The sequence below is a fragment of the Varroa jacobsoni genome, unplaced genomic scaffold (assembly GCF_002532875.2).
Source record: "Varroa jacobsoni isolate VJ856 unplaced genomic scaffold, vjacob_1.0 scaffold_254, whole genome shotgun sequence".
Lineage (NCBI taxonomy): Eukaryota > Metazoa > Arthropoda > Arachnida > Mesostigmata > Varroidae > Varroa > Varroa jacobsoni.
Window position 1 is genome coordinate 184,246 of NW_019213156.1, and position 13,132 is coordinate 197,377.

The 13,132-nt window shown below is 38.4% G+C and overlaps 1 protein-coding gene across 6 annotated transcripts in view; it reads right to left on the minus strand.

Moving 5' to 3' along the window:
* The window catches only part of Nt5b (5' nucleotidase B), a 28,052-nt gene that overhangs the window by 10,100 nt on the left and 4,820 nt on the right, over nt 1–13,132 (minus strand). The window contains exons 1-2 of one of the 6 annotated variants that reach the window (XM_086967554.1): nt 6,156–6,504; nt 5,860–5,962 (exon numbers count right to left, since the gene is read on the minus strand). In XM_086967554.1, the coding sequence (XP_086823680.1) occupies nt 5,860–5,889 (30 nt within the window). In that variant the 5' untranslated portion in view covers nt 5,890–5,962; nt 6,156–6,504. Of the gene's footprint in view, nt 1–196; nt 229–382; nt 517–5,859; nt 6,505–7,922; nt 8,218–13,132 lie in introns of those variants that run through there. The other 5 variants (XM_022830146.2, XM_022830149.2, XM_022830145.2 and 2 more) reach the window with 5 other exon arrangements.

Consider the following 13,132-nt stretch of genomic DNA (forward strand, 5'->3'; position numbering starts at 1 on the left):
ATACAGATTTGAGTACGAGCAGATTTCAATGCAATGACAATGATAAGCTTGGTAGTCAGACTTCTTAAATTGCCAAATTTACTGCAGCAGTGAGTCTAATTGTTCAACTGGTATATAGCATTTTAGACTAAATTAACTAAAATTGATGGCTAAGAACCCAGCATGAACTTTAACCCGCCCGTCACTTGCCACTTACCCTTGGGCCGCCGCTGAAATCCATGGCTTCTGCTAAATAGCACAGAATTAAACGCCAATAAATTAAATATACAACTCAGCCTTGTGGTTTATTCTGTCTCGATAGCGCGTCTTCACCAGTAGACAGTTGGGCTTCTTACAAATAGAAAAAAACGATGAAGTAGCTCGGATATGTCTGAAAGCTTACCACTGAAGCTTGTAGTACTGTCATGGGATACGAATGTAACAAGTAGCAAAATGTCGCAATCTCTAGTAGTTCAGTTTGTTCGCGCCTGTGATCTCTCCGTTGCTTAGAAATTGAATGAATCGTCTTCTCCACGCCAAGGGTAACACTAGACACCGTGAGTACTGAAATAGCGCCTGGCTTCCCGTGGCTAAGCCTATGTTTCCACGTCAATCAAGCCACAGCCACTAGTATTAAGATAAACAGCTACGTTCTTAAACCGAAAGGCTTTCCAGCAGCAGGCACCGCCAATAGCTGACATAGAAGTGTGAAACAAGAGGCTTCTGCCAGACGGGTTATGAACAGCAGATTTTAATGATGATTACCATCAGCCATACACTATCACTGGCGATAAGATCAGCTCCACCTGATAACTAAACGCAGACCGTGTTGCTCGTCGCGCGTCTCATCGCGCCATAAGAAATCAATTGCTGACATCCACGGATGTGATTGAATAGTAGAGATTATAGTGTAATTAGAAATTGTTTTCGTAAGCATGCTTTTTAACGTCTTCAAAATGAAAAAAACAATAAGTGTCTCAAATACTGTCTCATTACACCTAGTCGGAACGTCATATTCTTGGGACAGTTGTTTTCGTATGATATAATGGGTGCTGCCTTAACCTGACATTCTAGTAGGAAAAATCACCTGGAATCGATTGATTAAATAGAGTCCACCATTAATAGGGATTAAACAGATACCACCCATTAAAAAGCTAACAAATTCTAATTATTTTGGTACAGTGACTCCATGTTGGCACACCCTACCGGTAATTCGGTGACCGAATATGCGAACTACTTAAACGTTCGTTATCTATCGTTCTACTTACCCAGTGTACAACTTTGAAGTGAAAAGAGCTATATCCGTATACGACTGAAGTACAGAACCGTTTTGCTACTGTATCATAGAACAAAAATGGCAAATGTGTAGTAACACCTGTACAAACGCCAGTGCTATGTTTCGACGGATTAGTTAAATTACTTCGCTTTAAATGACTCTGGAGGTTAATCCCTAGTTATAATGAGACTACTTAGAAAAGATGACCTCGTTAATTTGGATAAAAAATAACGCTGGCACATTGTTATACTAATGCATTTCGATCCTGATGCATTGTCGCTGCCAACATCTGCTTTCTATCTCTAGTTTTTTTTGGATATTTTTCTGAACGAATTCGGAGAACGTACACAAAATTAGTAGTGCATTTGAAAGCGAAATCTTGAAAAAAGCGACTTCAAAATGGCAAAGTACAGGAAGCATGAGCTGTGTCCAAGGTATCAATCAAAAGTTCTTCACGAAACGAACAAAAACGTAGTTCCTATTTCTACCTACCACATGAATATTTTCGAAAAGTTTGCACATGTTTTATGCAAAGACTCGTGGTAGGCGTCAGTTATCGACAGCTTTAGCTACGCTGCAAGGAAAAGATGTCTCGATGACTAAAATTTATGTCTTCCTTGTAAATATAGCGAAAAACGACGTTCCGACATTGCTTAACCTAACGAAGATACGGTCAATACGTCGGCGGTGACGAGCGGCCAACAATTAGCGTTGAAAAATTAGCCAAAGTAACAATTGTCAACGCACTACCAAGTTATCCCGTCGCATGGGTACGTAATATAGTTTATTACAAAGCGTCCCTACGGACACCTTTGAAGTTGGCTGAACAAAAGCTGTCGATTCGCACAGTCCATCTGAATAAACAAAGTTCCTATCTCATCAAGTCCGAATGATGAAGCCATCTTTATTTACGAAATATACGAGCACTGGCGATGCCTGTCTGGCACGCTGCCCAATAATAAAATCCACATGCACCTATTTGATGTCGGCCAATGGCTGGTCTGATTCACATCTACTAGATGACGCCGACAATCTGCAAATCGAAATACAATTGAACATAACTGAGACGTGGGCGAAGGCCAACACGAACCCGGAGCAGAAACCAACCGTGATCGTCTGAGTCACGATTCCTTCACATACAAAATTTATACATACATAAACAGTTAGTTCAGGTATCACCCTTACGCACCCACAAATATCTAACAAATGTCTCGAGCAAGAAAAACTATATTGCTCTAAATTGGAGTGCGCTGTTTTCAAATGCAATGTCTAAGCGGTTGGCTCCGCCGAAGCAAGTGAGCAGGCTACGTCCTTGTTCCCCATTAACTTAATCAGACGCACAGAAAAGCTGCCACACTTTCGTAGCCGGCCAGCTACGAAACAAGTAAACGGGTCTCCCGAAATACACAAGCATCTTGATCACAAGGAATGCTGGCTTAACCGTTAGGGTTGAGATACAGTTGAGAGGAGCAGACAGCGTGACGCGACCACTGTGTACAAATCTATCTAACTAATAACCGTAGAGGTTGTGTTATAGTTTGCTAATTACCCTTTAACACATTTTACGTGCTATGTACTTACCTCTATCGTACATCAATCCACGTGTGATAAACATGACCAGTACGTAACAGAGTTAACGTTTCGTACACTACTTTTAACCCATTATCTTGATAAACAGCGTAAATAGTGAATGAACAGATAGCTCCCAATTGTGCAATTAGACTAATTTCTCGCACGGCTATATGCCTCTCAGAAATACTTTCACAAAAACCTTTTTCAAACCGTATTAAAACGTGGGTTCTTTTAGGTAGATACCAAGGTCTATTCCTCCCATGTATTACTATTTATTCGTGAAAATTTTTGCTTGTATGTGTATTGGACTGGTCGAGTAAGGTAATTAATTACCTATGCTTCATATAAATAGCGGGCTCTTAAAGCTTGAAAATCAAACATATTTACCATAAATCTTGCACATGATATAGCGCCAATCACATATAACCTATGATATGTGGATGCCAATGTTTAGATAGAATTACGATATTTTCTACACTTAAAAATACAAGCATGATTTAACTAGCAACGACGTTTTACAAATGTTGAGATTCATAACTTTTTTTGTTGTTGCATGGCCCTAGGAAACTGCCCCTAGTGCCATACAATTTTGTTAGTTGGTCTATTCGCGCCTAGATTATCTTAAGCCAAAGAAGAAAACCAAATGACCAATGGCTATTTGTAATGAATCAACCCTTAACACGCATGGATGTTCTCGGAAGAACAATTATGCTTTATTAAAAATACCCTATCACTTTATCATTCTTTATGGATTCCTCTTAGACGCCATTTTGGCACTCGAGCCGTTTTTTTTCGTTTTTAAATTTCCTTTCCTTTCAACGTGTCAACTTGAAAGTCACTCGATCAAAAATTATGATGACAACCAAACGGCCGCTGTCGTGTTCTTGTTATCCGTCCTTCAGATACAGAGCCAAAACAGCGTTCGACGTCGCCGTTTCAACGGCCGCGTTGGCACACGTTAAATTTCAGTTCAAGGATTACACAGGAATGAATGAATTGGCACCATTCTGTCAAAAAGTACGGGCTTCGGCAGCCACCCCGCACAAGAGTGGAGTCCACTCTTGTTTTTGTAATTCTGTCTTGTGTAACGCTGTTCAATATTTCCATGAGCCTCTATTAAACACGTTTGACATGTCCATAAAATAATATATATATATATATATATATATATATATTTATTGCATGACACTATAAACGTGAAGCTTGAGACCTGTTAATTAATATTTTTGTGAAAATTTTCACTAGAGATTACGGTTCAACAAAAACCGTTACATAATCTGAATGATATCTCAGATATAAAAATTGTAGTCGAAAGATCTCTACTCTAAGATAAAATCTGTGAGAGACTATTAATTAACTATAATGTGAAATTAAAACTTGACAAAAGACTGCTTTATGATTCCACGCAACGGCGCTGTGCTCGATTGTCAGCTATACCACAAGCATCCTTCTCTAATACCGCCCTTTATTTCCTCAACGGTAACGAAACTTGATACAAACGCAGGCCTCGCACCGGCAGCCCTTAGGACTCATAGGAAAAGCGAGGCCAAGAACCAACAACGGAGCTGAGTCGTCGTAATACAATACTATGGATGCACTTTTTGCACACGTATGTCTAGATGGGAGACTCATTCTTTCAAAAGAGAGGTCAGTGTTCTGTTGAGAGTAGCCTTTTGTATGATTGTTCAAGAACACTACTTGAGAACTTCGACTTAACAAACGAGAGATCTGAAAAAGCGGACTTCACAGACTATGCCGCATATAATTCACCGATTAGCTCACCACTGAGCTTGGAGTTCGGCTTACGCGCCATCTCAAGTAGTCGATATCAGACTCCTATATGATGACGCAATTTGTCGAATTAAACTAGATGGAGAAAAAAATTGTCATGTCCGCTTTTAGGTTGAGATAAACCCCACTCCAGCTTGTGCTTGTTGTCGAAGGAAATACCTAACAGAGGTATCGGACGAAACATTTAACACGGGTGATGTACTGTTCAGACTTTATGCAGTACGCAAATCAGTTTTATTCAGCAATACCTGTAGTTCTCACAAGCAGTATTCAACGTTATCTGCTCTGAAAAGTAAGTCTCCTGTAGAAACTAGGCAAAGAAATTCGCAAGTTCGATGATATTGAAAAAAAAAAGACAAAATGAGTTTCGATAAAACAGTTCTGTTCGTTACAATGGTTCAAATAAATGCTTGTTTTCGATAAGTGTATTGTTATGGTGTTTAGACTTAACTATGTTGCTTTGGTTTAACTTAACCATGATTAATCAATGATAGTGCTTCGATATACTATGAAACCGAAAGGCTTTCCTTTATCAGTCCAATGAACTCCAAGCTCAGTGGTGAGCGAATCGGTGAATTATATGCGGCATAGTCTGTGAAGTCCGCTTTTTCAGATCTCTCGTTTGTTAAGTCGAAGTTCTCAAGTAATGTTCTTGAACAATCATACAAAAGGCTACTCTCAACAGAACACTGACCCCTCTTTTGAAAGGATAGAGCGTAGAAAGTGGCGTAATCATATGAATAACACGATTCACTAACCTACACGTTTTTAGTATTTCTCACCTTCACCATCAATAACTAAGGAGCGTTATTCAACGAAATAAGTTGTATAGATGTAAGATAGTTCTTCTCGACTGAGCTGTTTTTATCAATCGAAATTAGCTTGTAGATAGTTGACCCAATAAATTTAAGGTAATTATGCACCCCTCTTAAATGAAAGCTTTAGAGTAAGGAGAACCCGTCATACTTTATCTGCAGACCATCCATGTACGTAGGCGAACAACCCATTCAATTTACGCAGAATTATAGTATATATCATTAAAAGCGATATCATGAGGTCGATACAATTTTTTCATTGTACTAGTCATGTCTTACTTGCAGTGTCCTGCATTTGGTTCTATTTTACTAAATACTGACATATAACGACGTATCTTCTGGCATATACAATGCATTTCGTAGATAGCCAGGCTGTAATGATTTGTCTGTAGCTCTTAACAGTTTCTGTCAGAAAAAGAAACTTACATTGTGGTCATAGTCGTTTCCTCCGTTCATGATTCCTCTGCGTGATTTTCACCTCACTTTTCACTTGTAAACGCGCTCTGGATTAACGTCCTGACAGCGTGGTCTTTGGCCTCAAAGAAAAAAGGGGGCTTTAATACCCTCCTGACACTATGCCAGAAATCTATGCACAAAAAAGGCTTCTTATCTATGATGAGCCTGATAACTAGCTCCGTGTTTTCGTCAAACTAAACTATTTCTACTAATTATCCATAGAGCTATAGTGCAGAACACAGAGGATAGTAGAAATCTATACGCACATATGTAATGAGCCTTGCAGAGAGACTGTATTCAATGCGACTAGTCGACAACAACAACAGACACTGATTGACAAGACGGGAGGATTCAACGAGATCAACGCGCGAAGTTACATCAACTCATACTTCGCCTTTATCAAATGTGTTGGGGTAACGTACTTCGCTTTCTCCCGTCAGTTCATCGACAACCTACACATGCATACGACCGCCTTTTGTTTGAACACAACGACAACAACATACGGCAGCAGCAGCAAGCGAATCAATGATATACTTTGGCTGTAGGGACTAAATACACTTCGATACACGCCACCGCCGTCAGTCACCTACAACCTGTCTTGGTCCAACGTTGTTCTGACAACATGCGGATCTGATCAACGTGCGTACCGCGACTACAATCCAGGTTTGAGCGGAAAGAGTCTTCTAACTATGACAGATCTTTCCCTTTCCCATTGATTCGTGCTACTGACGCGACAGTCATCACAGAGCGCTAATATGCTCGTAGTTATCTGGACTTGGCAAAGGGCAAGCGCACCGAATTCCGCCTGATGAACAGAATAAATGGCCACGACGTAACAAAAGGATAGACCGACGAAATGAAGTAAATTGAGAAGAGCGCGCCGCTACTAGTGGCCGAATATACAATAGGCACACAACGTGTAAAATTATGTGCTTATTCTTGCTTAAATGGCGGTCGACGATGGGTGATTATTTTGGGCGCAATTCGATTGATGCGTTGCTAGAAAAAATAATAATATAGCAATTCCTTCAATATTGCCTTTATTGATGAATATTCTACGCACCATTGTTGTTTCAAGAGATGCGTACCCACACAGCATTTGCTGCTTAATGGAAAAATACTCTGACAATATTAAACTTTAAAGTGAAGATTCATCAATCTCCAATAATTATTCACAGATAACTTGTAACGCGTTGCAGAGTCATATGATGCCACTAATTCGGGCGTTCCATAGAAATATAACGGAACCTTGCAAGCAAACAAAAATTAATTATTTGGTTAAAAAAAAACAGTTACTGGGGAGTAACTGATTTCTTTTTTTAAGTAAGTAGAAGCATTTGCTACAAATTAACGACGGCAGAAATCCAGAGAGGTTGGTTGGCTGTTTAAGGCACAATCTGATAATACATTTAATAAAACAGTTATTACGACATATATTCGCAAAGGACGTTCAATAAATTATGTGTTGATCGTTGACGCACAATGTCCGACTGGACGTATCTGCATAGCGTACAGGCAAACAAAGATCGTACTTGCCTGACTGTCTTATATCAAATGTTTGATCTGCCGTTTAATATCTGCGGCAACAGAATAACTCCACTTTCACGAAGGGAGCGTTCTTAGTACTCAGTTCCTTTGAATATTATATCACATCTAAGACCGCTGATAACTTTCCTGCGAATTATCGAACTTTGGCGTTTAATTAATACTGAACTTTTTTTTTTATTGATTTTCTTGTTAACTTGAGCACATTACATAAATACCACAGATGGAGTGTTTGTATAATAAGATATTCCAACAACAGTAGATACAAATTAGCCCCCATTAGTTCCCTTCGAAATTCTAGATATAAAAAATTAAATAATTTTTTATAGCTATTAGAAAAAGTAGATTTGATCAATCCTTCGTTTATGAACCTATAAAACCTCATTAATCTATCCAGGTTGTCCACTTAAGTGTTTATACTCCATGCATGTCTTAGTTACATTCGGTAAGTAAACATCAATAGAGATTAACGAAAAAAAAAAAATTACCCTTTATGTGAACCGATCCTTATTGTTAACCTGGAGGAGATTTCTTCGTCGTGTTGTTTTTCTTTGACTTGCTATTGCTTTTACCGGCAGTGCTGAAACATTGCGCAACTCCTCACGCAAATCTGCTCCCCAGTCGTTAGTGAAAGCCGCGCTGCTCCCCCCAGAGTTGCCCACAGGAGTGGAAATCGTAGTCAATGACACCAAGGCTCGAATCGCAGCTACGGCACCGTAATCGTGTCTGAGAGGCCTACTTGTTGCTCGCGCTCTGACCTGCTTACTCCAATCGTTGTATGAACTAAAAATATAGAACCAGACACGACATACAGATCAGGGTTAAGTGTTTTGGAGAGACTAGCGTAGCTACGAGGAATTGTAAAGTGCGAATGTTTTTTCAGTCTGTTTTATTACAACTTTTAAATACCTATCTGGTAGTAGCGATTTATGAGCAACGTACACATGTCTATTGAATCTAATCAGCTATATTAAACACTAGGTTAGTTACACAAGAATTGAAGATTTAATGGACTTGATCGTCCTCATACACATGATTAACGCTCACTATTTGCAGAAAGCATCACATATTACACAATCTGGTAAGAAACTGTTGCTGATCTGTTCAACGGGTGATTTCTATGCATCTTTGGGCTTATAATATAATTTGTTCGTAAACAAAGCGATCCTTTCTTTGTATCGTTTGTATGTCTCTCAAAATGTACCTAAATCCTCACAAAGGGTTATTTCCACCAGCTTGCTCTATCGCAAACGAATCTCAGCTACTTTTAAATAGAACTGAATCAGTCATTGAGCAGTCACCTTTCGGTGCATTCGTATTTTTGAGAGACGTATATAAACTCGTGTATGGTAGATAAAAGGCTCACAAAAAGACGTAACGTCGCGAAAAGTTACACAGGACTCGGCATTTTCAATCCAACTTCTTGTGAGACATGTTGTTAGCTGTTTACTCTAAAAACGTTTCAAGGGAAATACGCGAAGAAGAGGACATGGTGAATTGAGAAAATTTTATTTTGTAAAGAGGAAGTAAAATGTCTATTAAGAATTCTAAACAAAATGCGCCGCCGTCAAGACTTTTTTGTAGAGTTTTACTGTTTCTTTATTAATTAATTAAATAAGAGGCAAAGCTTCCACGAAAGGTTACTGGTCGAAAACATCGGACCCTAATTAGTACCCCACGATTGTGTCATTTGTAAAATATCCACCGTGTACTAGCGAAGGAACACGCCATTAACCTTTAGGATCTATTGTTAAAATATTTTTTAGTAGAAATCGTTTTTATCAAAACATTTCTTAACTGCCCTTGTTCAGCTATGCTTATTCGAGCTTGCCCTTCTTTAAAATGTGCCTCATAAAACGACCATGAAGGGCTAACCTTTCCAAATATTAACAAATTAACTTGCTGATTATGCGCTTTCAAAGAAAAACTTTCAACAGCAAATAAACCTCTCCCTACAGTATATTTCTGTTATAATGGATTTCTCCGATAAAGATTATTTACCTCGCCGACTTCCGACCAGCCTGATTTGGGTTAAGCCACAAAATCAGTTCATTGATGAAGCTATCAGACGAATTAGAACTAGCTTGTCTAAATGTTTGAAGTTCTGTACACAATAGTTGCTATCTTACGAGTAACTTCATTACTATTACATATTAGCACTGTTCATTTAGTAATGAATCTCCCATATTATTTTTCTTAATATTAATTACTTTACCGATGATATATGAATGATGTTTACTGATTAGCTCTTTGCAGCCTGTTTACTACTATCCAAGCAATAATCTCAAGGTCAACCTTGATTCAGGAATATTGATACAGCCATTTCTATCGCCTTTATGCATACTTGGATACACAGCTGGAGTTTGAGAATGTCCGAGACCTTGTAATTCGCATTCTCCCGCTGAACTAGCAACAGCTAAACCATAACATATACATTACAAGTTATAAATTTAATACAATTAAGCTAATTAGGGGAGTTAAAAAATCTCAATTTCTCGAATTAGCTACTGACTAGATTAATTAAATCGTCAACCAGACATGTAAGAAGCCTTTGCGAATTAAGACCAGGCATGTTTTCGTATCTTGATGTATCTGTGTCCCGGTGTGTTTAACTGTTTGGAAGTTTATGTGTGTATGTGTCAAAGGTACCAGGCTTATATTCCCATTTACTGCACTATTAGACTGATAATCCAATAGTTGCATCAGACTTTGCGCGAAGAAGGACAAACTGGTTCAATGAACCCGTTCTTTTTTTTATGTTCTTCACCGTAATGAGAAAACGGACTCGTCATCCTTCGAGTGGTGACTCCATTCGGCGCCAACAGAATCTTCTTGTATCCTGTCTAACACAATGAGAAAGCCAGAATCGGGGTTGGCCCACGTGGCAGAAACAATAGTAGTTTTCTAATGTGTTTATTATACAAGCGACCTTCGGCTGATAAAATTAGCCTCCGTCCTTTTCCCAACGGCGTATCGTGACAGTCGTGTTTTACAAAACACTAAACGAATAGATATATCGCGCGGTAGTTAATACAGTGTTGACTTTGTCCCGTGATTTTTCCCTTATCTTACATGCATTTTCCTATTACCTGGCCCACTTAATCTAGACGATAATAGATCAATTTTTTTGTTGGGGGCATCCCGTTCTAACAGTCAGATTATTATGACTGACACTTTTGCATGAATACATATACACATTGGTGTAATAACTTTGTACCATATCATAATAATGCAACGTATACTAACTCATTGTCTTTTTTACATTTTATTTTCTATTAGCTATCGCAGAAAGGTTATGCCTTGTGCTCTTTATTGTTGACGTTGAATTGTCACTGTCGATGTTTGAGTAGACGGTATCGTGTCTAGATGCAATAAAGATTACGGTTATCAGGCTCGACCATAGGGTAGGCAGTACCTACCATATATCGCCATAGACGCAATAGTCCATAAAAGCTAACCACTAGCGGAAAGGGAAACAGCGATAACATTACTATTAATTCAATATCGATAATAGCTACGAGGTAAACAGTGATATAGAAGATAACGAATCAGTTATATCCGTCGGTTTAAACCTTTCATACTAGTTGAAATCGAGAATTATTGTTCAATATAAAAAGAACTTGGGTGTTGGTTCACTGCAGTCACGCGTCACAAATAGAACGTCGCTAAGTGCCGCAAAGCGATTTTAAGAGGCTTTTCTTGGCGCCAGATATTTCTACACGAGATATCAGATGATGAATTGGTCTTCTCAAGTACTGAATGAGTTGCATCCTTCCCTCACGTAGTCGAATATCTCCTTTAGATACCAGACTTCCCAAGTCTGCTGTTTACCTCGCGCATCGTTATAGTCAAGCATTACGAAACGCTTGCCGATCAGCCATTAAATGCGAAGCGCATAATTGTACACTCACAGAAAAAGAACCACGTTCATACCACAGTGCCCATACTACATAAACAAATTCTCCCAGATTTCTCATTACTCCTCATCCAAAATCTTTTCCGTGTAAGAGCAGCCTACAGAGTTTATTGTCCATTATTGGCCAACCAGATTACCGTCATTTGTTTCTGATAATTTGTGTCTATGATATCGGCGTTCGAAGTCGTACGTTCAGCTAAGCTTCTTTAGTTTCCTGCGAAGATCATTCGTTCAGTTTTTTTTCTCCAGCATGTCATGCACTAAATTCGATCTCATCCGTGATGTTGCCTCAGAGGCAATACGAAACCAGCAAATGTAGATTAAACATGAACGCGGTGATAAGTTGAGACAACCGTATTTTTTTTGCGCTAATTCAGCGGAAGCTAAATTAGCTGCAAGTATACTTCTAAATAAAGCGATACATCGAATGAATAAATTTTGACGGATACATTCCTCTTATAAGACGAATTGTAACATGTTGTGTTCAGCCACAACTACGTTGTATTTGAATATCCAAAAGGCTTTACGTGTTGCTCGTCCTAATTCTCATAAAGTTACGTTTTTGTTTAGCAAGATTATGTGCAAGTATCTTGCTCAAGACAAATATACTCGAAGGAGCTGTTTTGATAGCCATGAAAGCTAAATATAAATAGACAAAATAAAAACGTGGAAAAAACGTTTCAAATTAATTTATATCTGTTTGCAGGGAAAACCATAGTAATTGCAGTCGTATAGACGACGTTGTCTTCGATCTGTGCTTCAGGTTTCGCGTCCGAAATCGCCTTTTTACATCATACAGTTGACCCCCAGCACCAAAGTAGATGTATCCAATCCCCGATCCTGACACATAGTTCATACACCATTCTGCTTTTTAACAACATCAGTGGATCATGCGTCACTCCCGATGACACCTTCCTGTTTCTGTTAATAAAGATCGAAAAGTCTTAATAATCCATTAACAGAGCTAATTGTGCGATATGCATAGAATAATCCTTCTTGCTTTATATGAGACACAAAACATAGTTAAATTTAATGTATTACATTTGACTGTAGAATAGAATTCTAAAAGATGTTTATGACTAGATATTGCGTCCTATATAGCGACGCTGTTTCATAGATTTGAAGATGTGCTTCTAGTATCATTCCGGACGGCCAGTCACAAGTATTTAGTCTCTAGATGTATTGTTGAATAGCCTACTTAATTATTTTTCTTTTAACCATGATGATAATTACCCATAGGATTTTCTGGTAAAATAAATTTGTGAGCGTTAAATTACTTGAACTCTGGGAAATATATGATCAACAGTAAATGTGTAACATTGTTTACCTGCCATTTAACACAGATAACGTAATTATCATCTTTATTACCAATCAATTAATATCTAGTTTACATTATCATAAAAGAAAAGGTGTTTCCGATCAAAACATCCGTTTTTGACGACACATGATCTCATTTATCTGCAGCTTTGGCGCGGTAAAGTAGTTGTGTATTTGATGCCCAACTATTATTATAATGTTTGAATCTGTCTGTCTGCCTTCTGACAGCCACTTGCGATACATTACATTTATTTTAATTCAATTTTTTTTGCCTTTTGCGTTTGTCACGAGTTCGAGTTAATTGGTATGGCAACTAGTAAGAAAACTAAAACGTTTTCCTATCAGACATATAAAGAGGTGCTAATATCGTCAACAGTAATATATCAACTGATAAGGCGCCATCAGCAGCTTTTCGCGTAACGTCAATAGACAGATTAGTATGGAGAGGCTCCGCTCATTGAGTTG